At 46.7% G+C, this 25,835-nt stretch overlaps 1 protein-coding gene across 5 annotated transcripts in view; it reads left to right on the forward strand.

Moving 5' to 3' along the window:
• Positions 1–25,835, forward strand: part of SLC4A5 (solute carrier family 4 member 5) — a 113,409-nt gene that overhangs the window by 68,370 nt on the left and 19,204 nt on the right. For all 5 annotated transcript variants that reach the window (XR_008662716.1, XR_008662718.1, XR_008662719.1 and 2 more), the window contains 12 exons: positions 880–975; positions 3,237–3,292; positions 6,488–6,645; positions 7,080–7,167; positions 8,092–8,246; positions 8,631–8,819; positions 10,491–10,665; positions 12,749–12,882; positions 13,286–13,557; positions 17,623–17,681; positions 19,993–20,193; positions 25,174–25,287. Coding sequence is in view for 1 of the 5 variants with exons in the window: in XM_055312378.1 (XP_055168353.1) it covers positions 880–975; positions 3,237–3,292; positions 6,488–6,645; positions 7,080–7,167; positions 8,092–8,246; positions 8,631–8,819; positions 10,491–10,665; positions 12,749–12,882; positions 13,286–13,557; positions 17,623–17,681; positions 19,993–20,193; positions 25,174–25,287 (1,697 nt within the window). In the remaining 4 variants the exon portion in view is untranslated. The remainder of the gene's footprint in view (positions 1–879; positions 976–3,236; positions 3,293–6,487; positions 6,646–7,079; positions 7,168–8,091; positions 8,247–8,630; positions 8,820–10,490; positions 10,666–12,748; positions 12,883–13,285; positions 13,558–17,622; positions 17,682–19,992; positions 20,194–25,173; positions 25,288–25,835) is intronic.

Genomic DNA, 25,835 nt, shown 5'->3' on the forward strand with positions numbered 1-25,835 from the left:
AGGAGTTTAGAAAGCTCCCCAAGAGATTCTCATATGCAGTCAGGATTGCAAAATGCTGGTAGCGATGGCATATGTGTGTGGAAAGAGCTTGAAAGTCTTCCACTAAACCCCCAAGAAGAACCCATGAAACTTGGCAGAAAATGAAACACATCAAGGTGGTAGAAGGTTCTGGGTTCCTCTCAGGTGTGCTTACAAATCTGGCAGCTGTGTCACTCTGATTGCCAGAGCCTGGAGCCATTAGGGAGAATGGATTGTTCTACACACACATCTCAAACCTGCAGTCCTCCACCCCTAATATTGTAGAGTAGAGATGCCCAGCCTGTAGCCTTGCTGAACCTGCCAGATAAATGCAGTGATCAGAACACAGTTGATAAGATTGCTAAATAAAATCATTAAGAAATCTCTTTAGACAAATTGTTTTCAAATGGAAAGTGTTTAGCATATGATAATAATAGCAGGTGCATGGTCAGCACTTAGTGTGTTCTAGGTACCTTTCTTGTCATCTCCATTTCACACATGAGGAGCCTGAGGCACCAAGAGGTTAAGTTACTTGACTAATGTCACACAGCCAGTAAGTGGTGGAGTCACGGATGAACCCAGGCAGTCTACAACCCTTGCTGCCGATTTAATGATTGTGTATCTGTCTCACTCTGTACACTCAAGAGTACAGATATTTTCTCTGTAATCTTGTTCAGGCTCTTAATTTACTTCCAGAGCAAAACACAAAACAACTTGTAAAGTTGTAAAAATACACTTTCTTCCTGAAAGGGGAGGAGACATGCCTCACAACCCAGCTTTGTTTAGGTGGAAGGTCCATGAATGTAAACCATGCTGACAGTAAGGCTGCTGAAGCCAAATCCTTTCCGTTTCTCCCCCCAGATCGCAGCCCGGCCCGCAGCCCAGCTGCTGGCCCCAGCCTCCACCACTCCACTGAGGACCTGAGGATGCGACAAAATGCCAGTTATGGCCGGCTGTGTAAGTGTGTTCTCGGCTGCTGCATGACAGCATGACAGAGACCATAGGCTCTCACAGGTGAAGGAGATCAAGGCCAGGACCTGTGTAAAATTCTCAGGACAGGCATCAGGAGAGATCTAGCCTTCACCCCAAACTCGGGCTGTCCTGGGGGCCTAACCTACTACCCTAAGTTTCTAGGTAATTACTCTGAAAAATGCAACTCTAAGTCAAGTGCTGGCATAACCAGGATCCAGTCCTATGTACTAGGCATTTTGATCTTGGTCTGTACCTCTGCTTCCACCAAAACTGATCGTCGGCCCTATTTTTGGTAAGAAGTCTTCCTCAAAACTGGATTAGAAACAGGTGAAGTACTTTCCCTTGGGACAGTCCGAGAACACCACCACCACTGGATGACAGCCTCATGCACCACAACCAGGGGATGCTGGCTGTCACAGCCCCCCTGGGCCTGGGGGTGGGTGAGGGGGCTTGTGAGATGCATGGTCACAGACAGGGCTCTTTGGGCAATTCATCAGGGGGTGTGGGGAGGAACAGACTGGTGAGCTGTGAAGCAGAGCAAAGAGAGAACTTGCAAAATGGAAAGAAAATGGCATGAGTATGTTCCTTTAGATACTTTTACTAAAATGCCAAGATATGAACAAGTTATGACAGCTGTGCCCTGACCAGGCCTGAGGAATGATTTGGAGGGTAGTGTGGGCCCTGGCGGAGGCCTCAGCTACAGTCTTTCCTCTGTTTGCTGGTGAGCTGAGTCATCCCGGGCTTGGTTATTTCACATAGGGACACCAGGAGGCGGCCGGCAGCCAAGGGCTTTCACAGCTGTTCACTGTGTATGAAGTCACCGTCTTGCGGGAAGGAGACCCAGATAAAAGGCTCTGTGTGCATGCCGTCCCACCCCGGGGGGTGGGGGGTGGGGCCCTGAAGGTTCAAAGAGGAGCCATGCCTGAGTCTTGGAGAATCAATAGGGTTTTTTCAGGCACATGTGGTAGGGTGGGGGTGAGGGAGGGGAGAAGGTTGCAAACAAAAGAAGAAGGCACTGTGAAGGGAGTTGTCCACCTCACCAGGAGGACAGAGCCTGAGGGCCAGGGGGTCAAACTGAAGGGGACCCATGTGCCCTGCCAGAGGATCCTCCCTACCTCTATCTGGAAGGTAATGGAGACCTAAGCAGAAGCACACCATAATCAGATTCTTACTTGAGAAAGAATAAACTAGAAGGGGACAAGACTGGAAGTAAGAGACTGTTGTCAGAGCAGGACCAGAGAGGAAAGGGCCAAGGTGGGATGTGAGGACAAGGGGAGGTGGGAAGGGAGCCGAGAGGCAAGGATGTGGAGGCGACGAGGCTGGAATTCAGCTGGTGGATGGGAGGCAGGGGTGCAGAACCAAAGAAGGTATGGCATCGGAGTGGTTTGTTGGAAGTCAGTGAGTTCTATTTCCTGGTGTGTTGAGTTGAAGGTGGGGCTGCACAGTGGATTCCAGGGCTCAGGAGATAGATGTGGAGTGGAGACTCCATCTGGGCCTCAGCCCAGTATGGGCCTGAAGCAATGGAGCTGGATCCCATTGAACAAGGTTGGAGAGGATGAAGCCTCTGCAGGGAATGCAGGCAAAGCAAGGCCCTGAGCCCAGCAGGAGAGGATTCTGGATGTAAATAAGAGTAAGGGAGCCAAGGGAAGGCAGAGTTCTGGAAACCAGGAGGTGCCACAGGCCACAGAAAGCCAAGAAATAAGAGGGCTGAGAGTGCTTATTGGATGTGACTGCTGCTGGGGAATGAGAGCTGACTTTCTCCTGCCTCGCCGAGTTGGGAGGACCATCGGGCAGGGCAGTTCAAATCACTTGCTATCACTCTTCCCCCCATGGAGAGCCCCATCTTCCTTCCCTCTTCCAGCCAGATCCCTGACCATCTTGAAACACTCACATGGGTTGTGGAGGACAAAGGGGAAACTGGTCTTCTCTCTCTAATAAGTCCAAGACTCAGTGACATCTGGCACCTCACCTGATAATGTGTCTGTGTCCCCCACTCCTCCAGGGCCTGGCGCAGAGCAGACATCTCCATCTCTGCCCAAGGAGGTTGGGCAGAGAGCAGCAGGCTGAGGAGTGAGAAGGGAAAAGGAGAACCTTCAGTAGAAGGGAAGAAAGAAGAAATGGGAGCAGAGGCTAGCTCCAGTCTTGCTTTGGTTATGAAGCTGGGAGAAGCATGTGTAGGGACCAAGGGAAAAGGACCTGCAAGAGTCTGACTTCCCCTGATGGACCTTCTTTTCCTTCTTTCCTAGGTCACGCCCAGAGCAGAAGCATGAGTGACATTTCTCGCACCCCAAACACAGACCAGGTAGTAAAGGCCCTGCACTGGGCTGCTGTGAAGGCGCAGGGCAGGAACATGCCTTTGGTTGCAGGGGCAGGGAGCCCCGAGGGGCAGAACTCCACTCCTAGGAAGGAGTCAGAGTCCCCAGGAAGGACCCGGGTGGGGGCTCTGGGCTGCCTTGGTGACTGCCCAGCCCATTGGCCAGGTACTGACCAAGCTCCATGTGCTACCTCTGTGCCAGGCTCTGGGAGGAGTGGGGGACAGAGAAGCATGATCAGATGAGGTGCCAGCCATCCCTGAGCTTGGGATTTGTTGGATGGAGAAGACCAGCACATAGAGTCTCACCTCCTCCTTGACCCTCAAGCACCTTTAAAGATGGAGTGGGGATTTGGGCTGGCAGAAAAGAACAGTGGGGCCTCCCTGAGGAGATCCACTAGACTACCTACTAGTGTGTCTTCTCCCAGGCCAGGGCAGGATGACATCATTTCTCGTCTCCCACCAGCTTGCCTGAAACCCCCTGAGAAGATCAGGATTCTACAACAGGTTGAGTCCAAGTCTAAGGCCCCCAGCCCAGGTACCCCATACTATGTCCTCCTGGGAACCCCAGTGGGGGACCCCTTCACCCACAATCCCCACACATCTTGAGGGCAGCAGTCTCATGGTCCCCATGCCTGAGCCCCCAGGAGGAGGAATAAAGGTGATGAAGGAAACCTGAAATTTGGTAAGGACCCCTCAGGCGCTTGGGGGATCTCCAGGCTTTCAAAGCACCCCCAAGTTTGGTGGAAAGCAAAACAAAAACAGTCCCTCCCGTCAGAGTTCCAAGGGCCCTTTGGTGGCTAAAATAGTAAGAACAGCATCAACCAACATTTAAGATCCAAATACTGCATGCACTACAATGACCTGAGCTTTTTTCTTAACATCTCCATTCAGCTGGTGAGGACACTGAGGTTTAACGCAGTTAAATAATGTGCCCCAGTCCATGTGACTAAAAGCAACAGAACTATGATTTGACCCAGGCAGTCTGATATTAGAGCCCTTACTTTGGGAGTGCCTTAGGAAGGAATATTCTAGAATATTATTTAGAGAAGAAACTCACTTTACTATAGTCATACACATTGATGGTAAAGCCATGCTAAGAAAGCATTGCCTAGTAAATGTCTTTGAGGGACAATTTTAATAAACATCTAAATAGCAATGAGAATACTAGCTGTCACTTTCACCGGGCAGTGCTGCCTTGATTTAGGGGTTGGAGCCCAGCGTCCAGCTCTCCTGACAGAGTGGTGCTGCTTCTCAGTTCCTGCAGGAGTATGGCTTGTTGTGGGCACAATGGCTTGTCAGTCAGTGGGTATGCCATAGGTGCATCTTTCTTTAAAACTCCACACCCACCCTAGGTAGGCCAGTGGGTTCCCAGTAAGCAGAACGTGGATTCACTGTGTGCAGAGACTCAGCAGAGGTGGACCAGAGTCCCCATGGGGTTCAGGAAGAGGGGTCAACAGGTCCCTGATTGGACAAATCTAGGTTCAGATTGTGGCCAAGCCAGGAGGACCAGAATGCCCCCGTGGCTCATATCTGGGATGCCACCAGGGCAGGCTCCTTACCAAACATGTCACAATCTGCAAGAGAGGACCCAGGTCCTTCTTCTCTTCTGGATTATGCTTCTCCAAAGCATTGTTGTTTTCAAAGCCTTGTTCTTCAGGGCACTCCTATTACCCCTCCTCCTCCTGTCCTGTGGATCCCCTCCCTGCCAGATGCTCAGGGGCATGATGCTGGAAGTGGGACAACAGCTCTCCTGGCACACCCAGTCCTTCATCCTGAAGAACCTGCTTATGAATCAGCTAACTCATCTGCTACAGAAGGACTTTTTGAGCCTTTGGGACTCTGGTTCCCATTTAACTCCTGGCCATGCTTATTTGTCCTTGGGACTGTTGCATGGGTGGCTGTGAAGAGTTTTATTTATTGGTTGGTTGGTTTGAATTTAAAAGATTATAAGGGTGCAGCTGTCACTCACGTGCTTTTTCTTGCGCTGGTAGTCCACCCAGCCCAGTGTGTACCCCACCCCCCATGAATGCATCAGGGAACAGCTGTGAGCCATTCCCCTGCCTAGGGCCAGGAAAAGACACAAGGAATCTATGAGAAAAAGGAAAGACTCTGGCCAAGGAGGAAAGGGTGGCAAAACTGTGGTGTCCACAAGATCTCTTTAGGACTTGCCTCCCCCTCTGGCCTTTCTTCCTTTGTTGGCCATCATGGACTTCCACCAGCCCTGCCCCCACAAAAGCCTTCCTCCCCTTCCTCTCTGTACAAATTTATCTCTGTCCCTTGCTCATCCCCTTGCTGCTGAGGGGAAGCAATCCGAAAAAGCAATGCACCCTATGATGTTAAAGACTAAGAAAAACTTGTACATGACTGTCCCTGGGGCATTTTCATTGTACAGTAGGACTCAGGAGGAGTCTGTGTCTTAACCTTAGGAATGAAGTCATACATGTAGAGAGTGAGAATAAGTTTGGGATGAGGGCCTGTTTCTGGTACCTCTCCTATTGGACCCCACTCGCTCTGCCTATTTGACCTTTCTGCCTTGAACAGACACTAGCCCCTAGCATCCTGATAGTCTATAGTTGGAAAGTCTGAGAAGCCATGAGTTTCATAGGACTTCCCCTCGGGATGACCTGTGGACATGGAAGTCTCCCACGGACTTGGAGATGGGGCCCAAGGGCTCCTGTCAGCCAGGAAGCTGATGGCAAGGGAAGACAAACATGTCTGCCCTGGTCACCAGAATGGGCCTCATCCTTTCCACAGCCACTCAAGGTGAAGGCAGAGAGGGAGGGTTGGGTGCTTGGTGTGGAAGAGCCGACTCCCACCTGCTTGGGCCTCAGGGGGTTGGGGGATGAGGCCTGATGTCTGGCAAGCCTTGGCTTTGTTGTATGATCCCTCAGCTCATACTTCATTTGAGCAAAGTTTCTACTCATCAAGGAATGTCTTAGGGGTTAAGTCACTGCCTGTTCCTTCCTATCTCCTAAGGCTGGCTTGGTCCTGGGGTTGACGGATTTTGAGTCTCCTCATCTACAGAATAGAGGAAAGTGTTTGGTTATTTCAGTCTTCTGAGAAATACTTGGAGAATTTTTTAAAGTCAGGTCTTCACAGCAATCTAAAGGGGGTTGGGGATACTGAATGCTGAAACCACTGATGAGAATATCCATGGGCATCTTGTTTCCCCCTCCCTGCCAGCGGAAAAACAAGTTTATGAAGAAGATCCCCAAGGACTCAGAAGCCTCCAATGTGCTTGTCGGTGAGGTGGACTTCCTTGACCAGCCATTCATCGCCTTCGTGCGTCTCATCCAGTCGGCCATGTTGGGAGGAGTGACCGAGGTGCCTGTCCCCACCAGGTGAGGACCACTGAAATCTGCCCCTACACCCGGTTGAAGGAAGCCAGCTGTCCATGCAGTTGGCATAAAGAGCTGTTGGAGACACCCCTAAAACAGAAGGAAACTTAGGGAATTGTTGGGGAGGGAAATCTTTTGACTAAGGGGTGGGGTTTAGAGCTTATTTAAAATAATCATTTAAAAGAAGGAGCTGAGACAGATACCGTTGACTGGGCTTGGGCCATAAGACAATGGTGAGGATACTCCAGGGGGAGCGGGTGGGGGTGAAGAAGAGACGTCCTTCCAGAGCAACTATGAGATTCAAAGGAGGGAAGGGACAAGTGTATGGTCAATTCATGAGTTAAGAAAGAATAATGTCCAGGGCCAGAGAATCCCTGTCTTTACCTGCTTCTATTTTTCCTTCTCAATTTCTTCTTCCTCCTTTATCTTCTTTGCAGATTTCTGTTCATACTGCTTGGACCTTCTGGGAGAGCAAAATCCTACAATGAAATTGGCCGTGCCATTGCAACCCTCATGGTAGATGATGTAAGTAGCAACGAAAAGCGTGTACTCCTGAATGCCACGGCTCCTGCATCAAGCACTGTGCTTTCATTCCCTCACTTATCCAACAGGCACATTTGAGCACCTACTGTGTGCCAGGCTTATGCAGGGAACTGAAGATTATGAGAATCAGTTCAGTCACTGCCCTTTAGGAGCGCTGATCAAGAGGGAGAGACAGACCTGTAATTCTAAAAGTGAACCATATGCTAACAGTCCGGGCAGCCAGGAGAGGCTTCACATAAGAGAGGGCTGTAAGCTAAGGATGAGCAGGAATTGGGTAGATCCTGCACAAGCCTAAGAGGCAGGCATTCCAGACAAAGAGAATAGGAACCAAAGCTTAGAGATAGAGAAGCTGGGTAAAAGTGGTTCGACTTAGGCTCATTGTAAGATCCTCAAGAGCAGGAGGTGACCCAGAGACAACAGAGCCGATTGGCATAGCTGAGAGCTCTCTCTGTCCCAGGAGTGGTGGGGAGCCTAGAAGACTTCAAACACAGGGAAGATCTGTACATCAGAAAGAACGTCCTGGAGACAGCCTGGAATGATGCAGTCTGACCCTCCAAGGATGAGGGGCGAGGAAGTTATAATCAGATCTAAAATAGCTGAGCTGCTAGGACTGGGTTCTGTACAGGTTTTCTAATAAACTTGTTCCCTGCCAAACTGAAAGCAGAACAGTTAAGTAACTCCGCCAAAGTCCTTCAGTGAGGACAGGGAGACCTGGCCTCCAGGTCTTCCCCCAAGACCTGCTGCTCCCCACTGTGTGTAATTTCACCTGCTGGGCTCTGTCCTCACCTAAAGACAGAGTGAGCTGGCAGGAGCAAAGGTTCAAAGGGATTTTCTCCAAAGCTATATGTGATGTGCTCCCAGGAGGTGGAGGAGAAGCAAGACATCCCCTTACTCTTTCCTTGCCAGCTCTTCAGTGATGTGGCCTATAAAGCCAGGAATCGGGAAGATCTGATAGCAGGAATTGATGAGTTTCTGGATGAGGTCATTGTCCTTCCCCCTGGAGAATGGGACCCAAATATCCGGATTGAGCCTCCCAAGAAAGTGCCCTCTGCTGATAAGAGGTATGTTTGTGGATGGAGGGGTGGTGAGGAGGGAAGTGGTTCAAAGGGAGCTCCATGACTGTCTGTCCAAGTCTGTCCATGACTTTTCTGGTCAGCGTGGATGGGGCTATACTATATTTTGGAGGATATAGTATATCCTTGGACCTGGTGTCATTTTATTTCTCAAAAAAAAAAAATTAGCAAGCAACATGCTGCATTGTGAACATCTGTAAAATCTGGGTGACCTGTGCAGGGGTACTGTGAGGCCATTTTCTGCATTTGTCTCTATTTTATTTCATGATTTTTGTTAGAGAGGTAAGAGGCATTCTCAGGACTGTTCTAGAGGAGCTAAGTTCATCCCAGGATTGGGAGCCCCACTGTCCCCTGCCCCCTGGCTCCTTACAGGAAATCCGTGTTTTCGCTGATGGAGCTCAGACAGATGAACGGCTCTGCAGGGGGAGGCAGCGGAGCAGCTGCAGGAGGCAGCGCCGGTGGCGGCGGCAGTGGTGGCGGGGCTGGCGGAGGGAGCAGCGGGGATGAAGGAGAGATGCCAGCCATGCACGAAATCGGGGAAGAACTTATCTGGACCGGAAGGTGCCCACCCCAGGCCTGACGGGAATGCCAGACAACCTTTAGGCTTGTCTCCTTCTCACCCACCTGTGCGAACCTTTCCCACCTCTGCCTTGCAGCTCCCACTCTCGGCCATGGGGTCCGGACACTGCACTCTTTTCCTGCCCATCCCCTCAAACCCCTCTGGATCTGGCAAAAGAGGCAACTATTGTGGCAGGAGAAGGGAAGTGAGGTCCAGCACGGGAGTGCAGGAACACACACTTTCCTCTAGATACTCTGTTCCTGTGTGAGTCTTCTAGGGTTGCCATAACAAAATGTCCTGTTCTAGGTGGCTTAAACAATAGAAGTTTTCTCTCACAGTCCTGGAGGGTAGAAGATCCAAATCAAGGTGTGGGCAGGGCCAGCTCCCTCTGAGACTCTGGGTGGCATCCTCCCTTCCCTCTCCCCAGATTCTGGTGGTGGCCAGCAGTCCTCGGTGTCCTTGACGTCCTTGGCTTCAGCTGCAGGGCTCTGATCTATGTGTCTGTCCTCATGTGGTGTTCTCCCTGCATGTGTCTTCCAATGCACTTTTCTCCTGAGGACACTAGTCATATTGGATTAGGGCCCACTGCCATGACCTCCTCTGAACCTGATTATATCTGCAAAGACCCTATGTCCCTTAGGACATCAATATGTCTTTTGGGATGACACTATTTAATCCATAACAGCACCATTTGAAATTTTTCTCTTTTTTCTTTCTTTAAAAGAGAGAGAGAGATTGAGATTTCCTGGCTTGGGTTTCCTTGCTGTCTCTTAGAATAATTTGGGTTGCTCTGAATTTAGGAAAGGACATGGCCCTGCAAAGCTATATGTAAATTATGACTTTGAGAATGGAGTCATGTTTTATAGGTCTTTGGCTCTATGTCAGTCAGTGCTTCCAAATTGGGGATAATTTTGCCTGTACCCCCATCTTCCCCCAGGAGACATTTGGCAATGTCCAGAGACATTTTTGTTTGCCACAACTAGAGGGGGGTTGCTGCTGGCATCTAGTGGACAGAGGCCAGAGTTGCTGCTCAGCATGCTACAAGGCCCAGTACAGCCCCATGACAAAGGATTACGCAGCCTGACATGTCAATAGTTCCAAGGCTGAGAAACCCTGCTCCATGCCAAGCATTGCATTAGGAGCTGTGGGGAATACTATATCCAATAGCACAGTCCCTAAACCTAAAATTCCTACTTGATTGTTCCAGAGAATAAAGAAACCAGTTCTAAGACTGAGAACCTGCCCTTGATGAATCTGGGCTGTCTTTCTCTCTCTCCTAAAGTTGGACACATCTCTGTTTACCAAGCACAGGCAGATGCCCTGAAGATGATCAGGGACATCACTGAAGAGGACGGCAGGATTTCTGTGCACCCCACAATCTCCTTTCCCCATACGATGTTAGGTCTACTCTAGGACATGTTCCCATCAGGCCTTCCCTTGCCCATCCAGGCTGTTTCTGACCACCTTTCCAGTCAGGATGATGCTAACCACAGACTTTCAGTCCTGCAAAAATCCTCTCTGCCTTTATATGTGCTAGTAGAAAGACCCCTGTCCCCTTCCACCTCTAGTCAAGGTCCTTTTCTTGCCCCAAATTCTGCAGGCTCCTATAAATAGCCCTACCCCTTCACTGGTGTTTGTAGTGAGAAAGCAGCCCCTGGGCCTGTCTTGAGCAGGTTCTTCGGTGGCCTGCGTCTGGATATCAAGAGGAAGCTGCCCTGGTTCCCGAGTGACTTCTATGACGGTTTTCACATTCAGTCCATCTCTGCCATCCTGTTCATCTACCTCGGCTGTATCACCAACGCAATCACCTTTGGTGGGCTTCTGGGGGATGCCACTGACAATTATCAGGTGTGTGTGAGCTGGGGCTGTGAGTGCTAAGTTTGCGCAGTGGCAGTATCATAGCCAATGGTGTTTATCAGAGGCACAACTATTGCTAATTGGGGACATCTGTGCAAACCTCCATAAAATCTTCTGCCACCAGGCAGTGGTAAGGAGTTTCATACCATAATCCCAAAACCAGGGCTTGAGTTTCACCCACCATGGGGCTCAGAACATCACTTTTAGTGATCTTTTACCCTTCCAAAAAAATAGTGAGTCTACAGTATTAAAAGATCTAAAGTTAAATTGTGTTACTAAAGTCCAAATGTAAGGATGACATAAATAGATCAAACTTTTTTAACATTTATAAAGTTGTGTTAATTGCACTCTATTTTTTGTCAATTTTTATTATTGAAGTATAGGTGACATACAATGCTATATTAGTGTCCAGGTATAACATAGTGATTCAACAATTCTATACATTATGCAGTGCTCAGACTTTTAAGGGGAATGATCCTCTTTGTTATTTGATACTTTCCCCACTGATGTGTGAATGAGCAATCAGAATTAATTAAGTTATTAATTAGAGACTTCTTTGCACATTTTTAAAATCAATCTTAAATTCTTTGCCTAGAATTAAGACATCTTTAGAAAGATGGTAATCTGTTACCATGACAATACAGGCCTCCCTTGGAAAAACATCAGTCACCAGAGACACCAGCCCATATCCCAGTCAAAGGTCTTCTCCCATGGGGCCTTCAGGGTAGAACCATTGGAAAGCTTAGATGCCAAGGTGAAGACTTATTACTCCAGATAAATTGAGATGAATACTTATCTTCAGACCATACCACTCTCCTGAACTGCAGGTCCAATATCCAAATATCGCCTGGGCATGTTCATATGGGATCCCTCAACTCAGAGAGTCAACATTGCATCCATTGTCTTGCAACCCTAGACCTGCTGCTATCCCAACATAGCAAGTGACACCATGGTTTATCCAGCTATCCATGCATCATCCTTGACTTCTAAATCCCAGCTTCCCCACATTGTCTTCATGACATGACTCTACTTGCTTCTCAAGACTCATCTCCAAAGATCCTTTTCTCAGATTCCTGTCTTCCTTACCCATTATGTTTTCCATCAATCTTCATCATCTTTCCATTATTCAAAGGCATGCTCCCTTTCAGCTCCAGCCTTTGTGAACAAGAGTTGCTATTCCTGGAACCATCTTTTTTTGTCACTCTGCTTACCTGGTCTCCTGGTCTCCTGGTCAATTCCTTGCTCATTTTGGGGAGGTCTCAGCTTCTATATATATACCTCCTGGGAAGCCTTTCTGACCACTCTCTTAAACCTATTATGTTCTCCTATGGCGCCTTGAACTTATCCCAGCTTATCACACTCCAAGGCAGTGATTCTCAACAAGGAATGATTTGGTTCCCCAGGAGACATAGAGACAGTTTTGGTTGTCATAACTGGGTAACAGAGTGCTACTGGCATCTGATGGGTGGAGACCAGGCATGCTGCTAAACATCCTGTAATGCACAGGACATCCCTCTACAACAAAGAATTGTCTAGCCTAAAATGTCAATAATACAAAGGTTGAAAAACTGCTGTATGGAAATTGTCTGGTGGTTACTTGTTTGTATTTCCCATTAGACTGAAGATGCATTATCTCATTCACTGATGGGTCCCCAGTACCTAACAAAATGCCTGGTACACAGTAGGCACTTAATGGATTTTGAATGAATGAGTCGTCTGACCTCTAAAAGCACCTAACAGATTTTTGAATGAATAAATGACTGGATGGACAAATAGGCTGTCCTCTGGGAGTAGTGTGGGCATGAGATCAAGCACATCAACCGGCAGCCCTGTTTTCTAAGTTGTAGGGGTGCCAAAAAGAAGTTACATGGGACCTTAGTCCAAATATAAATAGAGAGTGATACTGGTGATTGGGAGGAGGGTGTGGAATAGGAGATAGGAGGCAGAATTTGGGGAGGAGAGGGCCCGGAATAAAGGATGAGCACTGTGGCCTGGGCCCTTGGCTGGGTTCTAGCCTATGCCAAGATGCCCCTTCTCCTGCTTCCACTAAGCCTCATACTCCTCATGCCCCCAGGGAGTGATGGAGAGCTTCCTGGGCACTGCTATGGCCGGCTCCTTGTTCTGCCTCTTCTCGGGACAGCCTCTCATCATCCTCAGCAGCACAGGGCCCATCCTCATCTTTGAGAAGCTCCTCTTTGACTTCAGCAAGTAGGTGCCGTTGGTAGCCCCCGGTGCCTACTCTCACACCTGCACCTGCTCTCACCACTCTGAGCTTAATTGCCTCATCTACAACATGAGACCATTTTAAGGCCTCCCCCAGCTCTGTTACTCTGATATTCCTTGTTTTTCATTCACCCTGGTGTTTGTTACCAAATGTGTGATAATTGAGATGTCTTAGCACCTTCCTGCCATCCCCCATGAGATCTTTGCCAGAATTTGCAAAGATGAAACAATCCCACCCAGGAATTGTCCCTGTCCCTGGTCCTCTCACAGCTCCTAGAAGAGCATTTGTGCCACAGAAGGGATGGATGAGCCACTCAGGTTGGGTTGGGGAGCCAAGTACTGTGAAGAGCCCTGGGCTGGAGACCCCTTCCTTCCCTCTATCTTCCAGAGGCAATGGCCTGGACTACATGGAGTTCCGCCTCTGGATTGGTCTCCACTCAGCCATCCAGTGCCTTATCCTGGTGGCCACAGATGCCAGCTTTATCATTAAGTATATCACCCGCTTCACCGAAGAGGGCTTCTCCACCCTCATCAGCTTCATTTTCATCTATGATGCCATCAAGAAGATGATTGGTGCCTTCAAGTACTATCCCATCAACATGGACTTTAAGCCTGACTCCATCACCACCTACAAATGCGAGTGTGTTGCCCCCGACACAGGTGACCGGTAATCCCAGATGTGTCCTGGGCCTTCACCCACTCACTCTCCCCTCACCACAGCTCTCTACTCAAGGAGGTACCATCCTGAGAGGTATCAGGCCCCTTGAGTGGTAGCAAGCTACCTGAACACCTGGATGTCCATCTGCCAATGGTGATATAAACAGAATTCCTGAGGGAGCTGGGGGGCTCAGTCAGTTAAGCGCTGGCTTGGTTTTGTCTCAGGTCATGATCTCAGGGTCATGAAATTGAGCCCCATGTTGGGCTCCCTCTCCTTCTGCTCCCCCCAGCACTCTTTGCTCTCTTTCTCTCTCTCTCAAAAAAAAAAGATAGATTTCTGGCATTGGGTGGGAGGTTGAGTCAACCAACTGGTCAACCTGATAATACATAGTGCCTTTTCTGTGGAATTCCTTACTAACCAAAAAAATGTCATCTGTACAGTTAGGGCTTCCTATAGTCTCAACCACTGGCCTCCCTTCACAGTCCTAGTCATGCCCTCAGAGCCTTCAGTGGGCCTTGTCTGGGGTGACCAGGATGCTGTGGAGCAGGGACACCCATAAATACATAGATCTAGATCAAGAGAGAGAAAGAGATCTATCCATATATCTCTAAGCACTACCAAGCTGGACTCACAGAGAGAAGAGTGAGGCCCAGAGACAACCCAAGGTCACATTGAAGCTCAGTTTCCCTAGCTATGAAAGAGGAATATCAATGCTGGCCCTGATGGTCTCATAGAACTCTTGTGAGGCTTCCAGATCTATACCCAGATTGGATTGGAGTTTGACACAAGTAGATTTTGTGTTGTTTAGTACTCCACATGTTATTGATAAAAGATTGATCATAAGTCGGGATCCCTGGGTGGCGCAGCGGTTTGGCGCCTGTCTTTGGCCTGGGGCGCGATCCTGGAGACCCGGGATCGAATCCCACATCGGGCTCCCGGTGCATGGAGCCTGCTTCTCCCTCTGCCTGTGTCTCCGCCTCTCTCTCTCTGTGACTATCATAAGTAAATTAAAAAAAAATTTAAAAAAAAAGATTGATCATAAGTCAATCAAAAATATTTACTGTACAGTCACTGTGCACCCTGCTTTAGACTAGGCCTCATGGAGAGGAAGATGTCCTGACCTCGGGGTGTATAGTTCTGGTTATACCCTCTCTCCCTCTGTCACTGCACTGGTTTTGTAAACAAGTCTAGACTTAATTTTTTTCTATCATTAATTTAGAGTTATTTCATTAAAATTCAGCATAGATTAAGCTATTGTTTGTCCTGAGCCAGAACATGCTGCTTGCCCAGGCAATGGAGGAGATCCTACCTGCAGGCCTTTTTCATTCTGCCCTGGAGTGAATCTCTCCTCTGTGGCCCAGGCCCCATCAGGATACTCCCATTTGCTGCTTGTGCCCACTGGATGGTGGCTTCATTGCACTGACTGAACACAAATGTTCCCACAAACATGGCTTTTGGAAGTACATGGCCTTGATCTCTTTGAGAAACTGTCCAAATTCTGGGGTCATATGTGGCATTTTGGTCATTCTGAGAATCATCTGTCCACAGGAGAAACCAAACATAGACATACCCTAAGAACAGGAGATGTAGGAGCATAGAAGGCTGGATTTGAGGGCCATAATAAAATCTACTTGCTTTCAAAGAGTATCCCCTTTGGCCTTTCCCAGGTGCCTGATAACACCTCTTTTTTTTTTTTTTTAACCTCTTCATTTTGGATCACTCTATTGCCATGGTTCTCAAAGTGTGGTCTCCAGAAGCAGCATTAGTACCTCTGGAAACTTTTTAGAAATACAAATTATTGGGCTTCACCCAACACCTGCTGATCAGAAACTCTGGAGGTAGGGCCAGCTGTATAGTAACAAGCCTTCCAGGTGATTCTGATTCATGCTTAAGTTTGAGAACCATTGCTATATTCAGCTGTTAACTAGTAATTTGGAGCCCTCATTAGCCACTAACCCTTATAAGATTAGATTTTCAGTTTCTTCACCAAGAGTAAAGGAACTGGGATTAGGACAAGTTAGTTTTGACTAGAATATGAAAAGGAAAATTCTAGACCTTAGGGGAACTAAGTGAGGAGGGTTTCTTTCCCAGTCCATGGTCCACTTGCTTGCAAAATGTTCCATGTTCCTAGCTTTACTGCAAAACCCAGTCTGGACAAGGCACCCTATTGGTCTTTGCCACTCTTCATCCTAAGAGCTTGTTGTGTGGGGGAGCTCTCTTTTTAAATTTAATCTTGTTTCTATTGTAACTGATTTGTATTCTGTTTATGGATGCTGCACAACTGATTTGGCTGCTTTCAATCCCAAGTGAGTACCACTTTGTAAAAACTAGTATTTAAAAATATTTGATATTTGGAATCAAATATTTGAAATATTATATTTCATCCTCTTTACCTCAAAGTGACTTTCAGATAAACCCTACCCAATATAAAAGAATGGCTAAGTCTAAGAAGAAGACATCAAAGGTGTGTCTGGTCTGACAAGCTTGGGCAATGGAAAAGCACCTGAGCTCTTGAGGCTCAAGCATTAGCTGGGAGTCCTCTAGTGTTTGTGTGGGTAGCCCTGAGTTACCCACTTCTAGCCCACTTCCCCTGCTCTGTGGTTAACTGCACATCATGTTCTCTTGGTCTGTTGTGTGAGGTAAAGTAGCAGATGTCCTGATTTCTATTAGTAAAGATTTCTTCAGAATAATCGTAACAAAACTCTGGTTGTAGAACTTTTAGGAATATTCTGCCCTGGGTCAAGACTGAATTCCTTAGTCATTCCAGCCCCCCACTGCTCCAGAAGTGGGCAACATAGAGGGGCCCTGTGATTACATCCACCCCGTGACAGCTTATTGGAGGTTGAAGAAGCTTCAAGAATAGCTTCAACTTCACTCTGGGTTCCTAACCAACCATGGACAGTCAGCAGGAGCCAAATGGCTTGCAGCGCATTTCAGATTTATTGCCAGCAAACTGGCTAGCTGGCCTCCTGCCTCTCTCCCCAAACCTGCTGCATTGGAACTACTTAATGAGCCTTCGCTTAGAGAAGAAAGGCAAGGAGGACCTGGCCCTTCTTTACCCATGCAGCACAGGAGCACACGTGAGAGAGAAGGCAAACAGCAGCCTCCAAAGCCTGCCTTTTTAATGAATGGCTACATCCCACAGGAAGGGAATTACAGTTCTCAGTTCTTCTCATGGCCTGTGATGGGAACCCTTATATGCTCTACCTACAGTTCAGAACCCTGAGGCTGGGGAGGGGAGTGGTAAACAGCTAAGGACAGTACCTCTGGGTTATGATTCACCTTCAGGCTTGGACTTGGGTTTAATTTTCCTCAGCATGCATTCAAGGGGTAGGTTAGAAAATTTAATATCAAAGCCAATGTGTTCTTACGGTTGACCTAAAAAAAACACACACACATCTGGACAGGGGCAGGAGAGCAGGGCAATGTGCATGGAGAGCAGTACAGGAAGGGATTCTTGCTGTGTAGACCTTGGAGGTATCTAGGCTGGGCCTGGGATGGATCATGACTCCTTGCAAGTACGAGTTGCGTGACTGTGGGGAAATGAGCAGGTTACTTAACCTGTGTGGGCTTTGGTGAGCCTCATCTTTCAAAAGGGGATAGTAGGAATTTAGGAACTTGGCAAGATGATGCTTCTAAGGCTTGGCATTGTGCAAAGCAGAGACAGAATAAGTCCTCTGAAAGTGTCTGAGAGCACAGACATGGATCCAGTTGCTGGTAGGGACAAGGCACGTCATTCCCCAGCTCGTGTCAGCACTGGGTCTTGGTAGCAGATTCCTTACTTTGGCTTTTAAAGCGAGCCCTTCGTGGTCAGATAGGAGCTGTCATAGACTGGCCCAGTGGGACAGTCAGAGCTATAACCCAGGCTCCTCTACCACCCCTGTCCTCACTGTGCAGAGTGAGGAGAGCAGAGTGGAGCCAGGGCGTGATGAGGCGCCCTCACAAGGGAAGCCACTCCTGGGCTCTGAGGAATGGTGGGAGATGGAGAAGGTGGGGGCCTGGTGGGGATTGCAGGCTCTCCCCGCCAGCAGCCACTGACCTGGCCCATGTCCTGTGCTCATCCACAGCGAATACAACCGTGTTCAATGCTTCAGCCCTGCTGGCACCAAACACCAACACTTCTCTGGTAAGTCCTCTCCTCTTACTCAGACACTTGAGGGCGTTTGTTTGTGGGAATAGTGGGAGAAGCTGGGAAACAGAGACCATCTTCTGGCAAGCCAGACTTGCAGAAGCCAGTCCCAGCTGCACCCCAGGGTGGCCCATGGAGCTGTGTCAATGCATACTTTTATCCTAAGTATATACTGTCAAAACCCCCCTTTAAAACACATCTCTTCCTATGAAATTTGTGTGCCTAAATATCACACATGCACGTGCTCACACACATGAATGGGAGGTAGAGGTAAGGGATGGTAAATAGGGCTGCACAAAGAACAGTATAAACACAGTTTCCCAGCCATCTTTCTATTTCCTTCCTTGCCTTTCTACCCAGCGCCTCCAACTCCCACCCAACAACCCCAGGAAGGTCGTTAGTGCTATGACCCTCCCTAAGTCTGATCTGTCCTGTGTACTCACAAGTCCCCTGTCCAGCAGGTCTGGTCTGCCTCTGCCAGGAACTATGAGCGGTGGCCCTTAGGAGAGGCACCCAGCCTGAGTGGCACCAATGGTGGGAAAGTCCAAAACCAGGACAAGGGTGGCTCCTGGTGGGCTTTGGGGAAGATCTTTGGACCTTTTGCGGGTCACTGAGGTTGCTGCTTTAGTCACCCCTGAAGAGGCAGCTGGCTGTTCAGCTGGCAATTTCACCTAAGATTTTCAAATATCTGATTTTGAGGAAAGAAGGGAATCCGTCGATGCCTGTGCCTGGATATTTACTATGTTCAACGTGCCATGTGTACTCTGAGGGCTAAAGGGACGTTAAAAAGAAAAGAAAAGAAAAGAAAACACCAGATGTGGCCCCTGTCCTCAAACTTGCTGGTAGTATACATGTAGAGATGAATATGAACAGTGGTGGGACAGCAAAAGCAGAACATGCCATGTGTCAAATCTGGGCCACATGTGTCCTTCCAGCCATGGGGACAAGCTGGAGAAGAAAGCCTCAGAGAGAAAGTGGAATGTAATCTGGTCTTGAAGGTTGAGAAAGTTGGTTCCCTAGAGAGAAGCACATGCCAGACCCAGGGCCAGCACAGACAGAAGGGCAAACAAAGAAGACACAAAACCTGTTCTGAGGACAGTGAGGGGACCAGTCCACCTGAGACAGCACACAGGGTGGCATTGCACAGGGAAAGCACAGGAGATGAACTAGGAGAGAGATGTGGGGCCGGACCAGTGGGGCAGTAGAGGCATGCGACCCGGAAATAGGGCATTTTTAATAGCTTCAGTGATTGGGGGAGGCCCTGACACTCAGCAGATGTCTTGCAAATCTGGATTTCTCTCTTCACGTGGTATTTCCTGATCCTGAGCTTTCCCACAGTATGCCAGTCTCACATTTCCAAGAGGGTAAGAATGGATCCTGCAAGTCCCCTCAAGGCCACAACTCCAGAGCCTACTCAGAGCCACTTCCTCCCCCATTCCACTGGTCTAAGCAGAACAAGGCCAGGCCAGATTCAAAAGGGTGGAGAAATAGACTTCATTTGTTGATGGGAGGATTATTGGTGTCACATGGCAAAGGAGTGTGGACACAGAGAGGCATGATTCACTGGAAAACACCGTTATAGCAAAGTACCACATTTATAAGCCAAACATTAATTACAGGTGGTTACAAATACCTGCTGGCTTCATTTTGCAGGTTGTTGAATATTTACACAGTAATTGTTTGAAGTATATATTAACTTTTATTATAAATTACTCTGCTTTTATTACACTTAAAAACATATGTGTATGAACATGTGTGTACACACATATATGTATGTATATATGCACTCATATACATACACTTAGAGAAGTGTATGTGTCTATATACGTACTTATGTGTACACTGGATTTTAAGCATCTAAACATGAAAAGGGGAAGTGCTTGAAGTGACTGACTCAAGAGAGATCTGACAAGGGTGGGGCATATGCCCCAATATGTGAAAAGGTGTGCATAAGAGAAGGAAAAGAAAGAATAAATGTGATATGCTCTGGGAGAGAGATCCATAGTTGACTGAACTAGTAGCTGAGCCTACTGTAGAAGAAGGCATCCCACCATCTGAGCTTTTTCTCCTCGCTAACTCTGCAGTACATCCTAGAACTGAAGAAACACATGCCAGCTTGTAAGCTTCCTGGGGGTCCTGCTGTTTGCTGTTCCTTGACACGGCCTGTATCCCGGGACATCATTCTGTTATTGGGCCTCATGGAGGAGGGGAGGGATGTGTGGAATGCCTGAGGGACTGCAGGGGCAAGGAAACATCTGCCTTCCCAGGAAGGCCCTGACTCTTTCTCTCCTGTGCTTGGTCTTCCAAGTACAACCCCCTTAACCTCACAGCACTGGACTGGTCTCTGCTGAGCAAGAAGGAGTGTCTGAACTATGGTGGGCAGCTGCTTGGGAATTCCTGCCAATTCATCCCAGACCTGGCACTCATGTCCTTCATCCTTTTCTTTGGGACGTACTCCATGACCTTGACCCTGAAGAAGTTCAAATTCAGCCGCTATTTCCCTACCAAGGTAAGCTTACTCTGCGGTTAGGAAGGGGCCTACAGTTAGGCAGTTCACAAGGAAGCCCCAGTGGGGTCTCCCTGTGAGGGTTCTGGCCCACTGACAGGATGGACACCCACCACATCAGCACTGGCTCACTGGGATTTTTCAGGTTACAGACTTATCAGAGAGAAGTGAGTTCCCTTGTTGCCAAGTCCTGTTGGCAATACTCAACATTATAAGACTTTTACCTTTAGTCTTTCTGTGTAGTACTATCTCACTATGTTTTTAAATTTTTCACTTCCCCAATGAAGAAGTTGAAAATCTTGTGCATTTATTGGCCACATAACCATTTAACTTTCTTCTTGGAAGTGCCTATTCAAATCTTTCACACATTTTCTATTGGGAAGTCTGTCTTTTTTCTTTCTGGTTTGCAAGATTTCTTTACATATTCTGGATAGAAAGCTTTTTGTGATCATCTGTGTTGCAAATATCTTCTCCTATGTGACTGGCCTTTTTTACTTACTTAGTGGTATCTATTGACTAATAGAAATTATTAGTTTTATTATAATCAAATATATCAGAATTTTCCTCAAGGAAAATATTGGACAGAAGATATTCTCCTGTTATCTTCTAAAAACTTCATTGTTTTTCCTTTCATGTTATATCAGAATTACTTTTGACATGTAGTATGAGATTGTGTTTCTTTTTATATGTATATAAATAGCACTTTTTAAAAAAGACTCTCCTTTCTCACTGCTCTGCAATATTTCTTTTGCCAGGTATCAAATATTCACATATGATGGGGTCTGTTTCTAGGTTCTTTACTCTGTTTCACTGATTTATTTATCTGCCAGTATCACAGTCTTCATTTGTATGGCTCATAATAAGTCTGTATGTCTTACAGACCAAACTTTCCCTCTTTGTCCTTCTTTTCCAAGATTAATCTTAAATTTTACTAAAATAAAAACTTGTTAGAATTTTTCTTAAAGATTTTATTTATTTATTCATGAGAGACAGAGAGAGAGGCAAAGACATAGGCAGACGGAGAAGCAGGCTCCCCACAAGGACCCCAATGCAGGACTCAATCCTGGACCCCAGGATCACACCCTGAGCTGAAGGCAGAGGCTCAACTGCTGAGCCACCCAGGTGTCTCAAAAACTTGTTAGAATTTTGATAGGATTGTATTGAACCTAAATGTAAACTGGGGAGGATTGACACCTTTGAAATTGGAGTCTACTGATCCATGAATATTGTATGCTTCACCATTTGCTTGGCTCTGTCTTCTCTCCATATTTTTTTTTTTTCGGTTTTGGCCTTAAGCTCTTGCATACTTTTTATTAGACTTATTCCTAAGTACTTGATTTTTTATGCTATTGAAATGCTAAATACTAATTTGAATTGCATTTTCTGGTCAAAATAAAACATTAGTTAATCAAAACAGCACTTGCGTATATGTAAGAAGCAATGGGAGGGAAGCTCAGAAGAATTTTAGCAACACTCTTCCACTATAAATCCCAGGGGCATTCTCCTAAAGCCATCTTTTTTTTTTTATATAAATTAATTTTTATTGGTGTTCAATTTACCAACATACAGAATAACACCCAGTGCTCATCCCGTCAAGTGTCCCCCTCTGTGCCCGTCACCCATTCACCCCCACCCCCCGCCCTCCTCCCCTTCCACCACCCCTAGTTCATTTCCCAGAGTTAGAAGTCTTTATGTTCTGTGTCCCTTTCTGATATCTCCCACACATTTCTTCTCCCTTCCCTTATATTCCCCTTCACAATTAGAAACGACAAATACCCACCATTTGCTTCAACGTGGATGGAACTGGAGGGTATTATGCTGAGTGAAGTAAGTCAATCGGAGAAGGACAAACAGTGTATGTTCTCACTCATTTGGGGAATATGAATAATAGTGAAGGGGAATATAAAGCCATCTTTTTTTTAATGCTTCTTTGTTTTTAGTAATCTCTACACCCAGTATGGGGCTTGAACTCATGATCCCAAGATCAAGAGTCACATGCTCTACTGAGCCAGCCAGGCACCCCTCTCCTAAAGTCATCTTAAATAAATATTACTGTTACTGCTACTACGACTACGACTGATGATGATGATAAAATTGATATGAATAATTGAATTTTTTTCAGTATTCCATAAAAACTAAAAGGCTCTTTAGGAAGTTTGTAATATGCAAACTGAGGGGAAAAATAGTGTGCTTGCAACACAAATGCATCCTCAAGGCAAATTCCCACCCTACCTCCCTACTCTCCAATCAGATTATATCCAAGTCACCTTTTATGTAAAAGATCTAGAACAGCAATTGCATCTGAGAATATCTATTTCCTGGAGGATTAAATATAATTCACATAGTAGGAAATTCTTTTATCACCAACTTTCCCCCCCTTAAGTTTCTTACAAATTCCTCTGTTGCCTACTGGAATTTAGCATTGCAGAGAGGAACTGAGACTGTACCATTTCATACCCATAAGATTGGTAAAGATATGAAGATCTTGGGATATCAGGTGTTGGAGGTGAAAAGTGGGTAGAAGTGTAAATAGGCACAAGCATTTGAGAGAGCCATTGGCCCTCTTAGATAGAGTTAAAGATGGATATGATTTTCCAATGAGCATTTCCACTCCCAGGTATACACCCCAGAGAAACTCTCACGTGTGCAAGAATGTTCACAGAAGCATTGATTCTTAGAGGAAAGCAATGAAAATAATCTGAGTTGATCAATCAACAGGAGAATGAAGAAGTAAATGGCAATCATACAAATATTAAACTGCAATGCATATACACGTAGACTAAAACTACATCTATCCACAAGGAAAAACAGCACCAACATAATGTTGAGCAAATAAAGCAAACTGCAGAAGACTACAAAAATATGAAAACATTTATGTAAATTTTTTTAAATTTTTATTTACTTATGATAGTCACACAGAGAGAGAGAGAGAGAGAGAGAGAGAGGCAGAGACACAGGCAGAGGGAGATGCAGGCTCCATGCACCGGGAGCCCGACGTGGGATTCGATCCTGGGTCTCCAGGATCACGCCCTGGGCCAAAGGCAGGCGCCAAACTGCTGCGCCACTCAGGGATCCCTATGTAAAATTTTTAAATGTGCAAAACAATATCATATTTTGTTTAGAGCTATCTACATATTTAGTAAAAGTATTTAGACATTCATGGGAATAGGGACACCTATTCCCTCTCCCTCTGCCTATGTCTCTGCCTGTCTCTCTGTGTATCTCTCATGAATAAATAAATCATATTTGTTTAGAGCTATCTACATATTTAGTAAAAGTATTTAGACATTCATGGGAATAGGGACACCTATGCCCTTCTCCCTCTGCCTATGTCTCTGCCTGTCTCTCTGTGTATCTCTCATGAATAAATAAATGAAAATGTTAATAAAAAAAGAGAGAGATTCCTGGGAATAATAAAGTCTAAATTCAGAGCAGTGGATCTCTCTAGAGAGCAGTGACAGGGAAGCCACTGGATCACAGAGAGGTATTGACTGAATGGGTATATTTTCATTTCTTAAGGATTGAGGAGTTCACAACTATTTATTACATCCATCTTTATGCTAGGTTGGACCATGTGAAATGGAGTGCATTTGACTGTTTTGTTCTACAAAAAAGTGGCAAATTCATATGGTTTAACTTTTGATCTGGATGCTAGGAATATTGCAGAAAAACAATTGTAAATCTGCACACTGCTTGGTTTACATGATCATAGTAACATAAAGCAGTTATTGACTTCCAACTTTTAGAATCAACTTACAGATAAAACACAAAAGACATGTGTTTATGGAACACAATGTGAGTGTTCTCAGCTTTGACAATGTAAAGATCCACTTGGAAGAGTCACAGATGGAACAGGATGGGGAGGGAGGTGGTGGGAAGGGAAGCAGCTAGCCTCCCATGATGGAGCACGAGAGCAACTAGTAAAGTCAGCAGAAAGAGAGGGTTAGTTATAAAACTTGAAAGTATAAAGGAAACCCATAGAAAGAGTTTGAAAATAACTCTCAATTATTGGGACTGAGGAAAGGGCAGAAGGGACAGTGCAGGTAAGCTAAATCTTTATCAGTAGATTTTGCTTTAAATTAGTAAATCAAAATATGAAAGTATAGCATATTAATGACATGGAGGAAACCACCAGAACAACTAAAATCAAGCAGACTTATTGGGTACATCTGGAGTGAAGAAAAGTGAGGTAGGGGACTTTGCTTTCTACACTATGTGGGTTTTTAACTATATATATATTATTTTAATAACAGTTTTCAAGGTGAGTATGGATACAGAGAATGCATTCAATATGCCATTACCTACCCCTACCCTTCCTAACTTCTTTTCCTCTTGTTCTCTGGAAACTGCTATCCCTGAAGAGAGATAGAAAAGGTGGCAATATAGACGTTGGTCAGAAGGTAGGGGGTAGTGGGAGGAGGTCAGGAACCTGGCCTAGGATGGGCATTCTGAGACACAGGAGCAAGAGGCAAAGGACTCCTAGTGGACAGAAGGTCTGCAGGCAGACAGGGGTCCCCCGTGGAACTGGAGACCTCCCTCCCAGCCCAGGTGGCAGTGCAGCAATCTGCCACATATTATCAGAAGCTAAAATTTTCTTTGGAGTTCAGCTTTGCTCTCACTACCCCTTACAGTGACTCAGTTCAGTCATACCAGGAAATGCTTTCAGCAATGACTACATGCCATGTGTCTAATAACAATTCCCATGCTCACTAACATATGCCAAGCCCTCTGAATATGTCCTAGCTCACTCAGGTCTATGAGGTAGGTGCTACTGTTATGTTCATTTTACAAATGAAGAAACTGAGGCTCCAAGAGATGACCTGCTTCCCCCAGGTCACACAGCCGGCAAGGGCAGAGTCAGGATTTGAACATAAGTCTGCTGACACTCAAACCCAAGTACTTAGCCGTGGTCCTCCTGCTGCCAGGGGACTGAGTCCTCCAGGAGGAGGGCAGGTGCTTCATTCATGCGTCTCCTTTCTGCAGGTCCGGGCCCTGGTAGCCGACTTTTCCATTATCTTCTCCATCCTGCTGTTCTGCGGAATTGATGCCTGTTTCGGCCTGGCAACCCCTAAGTTGCACGTGCCCAGTGTCATCAAGGTTTGCCCCTGGTCCCTGCTCTGGACATTAGCTCTTCCCACCCACCAGCTGTAGTTCCTTTCCCCTCTCTGCTCATCAGACTTTCATAGACTCTCAGCTGTGGGGGTTCTCTGGGTATGCTCCACCTTTCCTCCACACAGGCTACCAGGGGATGGTCCCTTGAGATGGTAGGCTGGGGAAATATTCACAGTGAAGTCCTGCTGTGGAGTCACAGAGTGGGGAAGGTACTGGAACCCACCCTTCAGCCCAGCAGAAGCCCCCTGATTTCCACTGACAGGTTGGTCTGCGATCCCCTGGCTCCAGCAATCTTCAAGTGGGGTCACCTGGGGTCTGTTGAAAATGATCCCTGAGAACACTGATGCTCCAAGTGTGGTCCCCAGACTAACATCACATCATCACCTGACAATTTGTTAGAAATACATATTCTTGGCCCCGCCCCAGACCTGTGGAATCAGAAAGTCTGGGGATAGGGCACAGAGTTCTGCATTTTAATAAGCGCCCCCAGAAAGCCAGCGCCAAGCTTGAGAACTGGTGCAGAAGTCCCAGTA

Source organism: Nyctereutes procyonoides, unplaced genomic scaffold (assembly GCF_905146905.1).
Source record: "Nyctereutes procyonoides isolate TBG_1078 unplaced genomic scaffold, NYPRO_anot_genome, whole genome shotgun sequence".
Taxonomy (NCBI): Eukaryota; Metazoa; Chordata; class Mammalia; order Carnivora; family Canidae; genus Nyctereutes; species Nyctereutes procyonoides.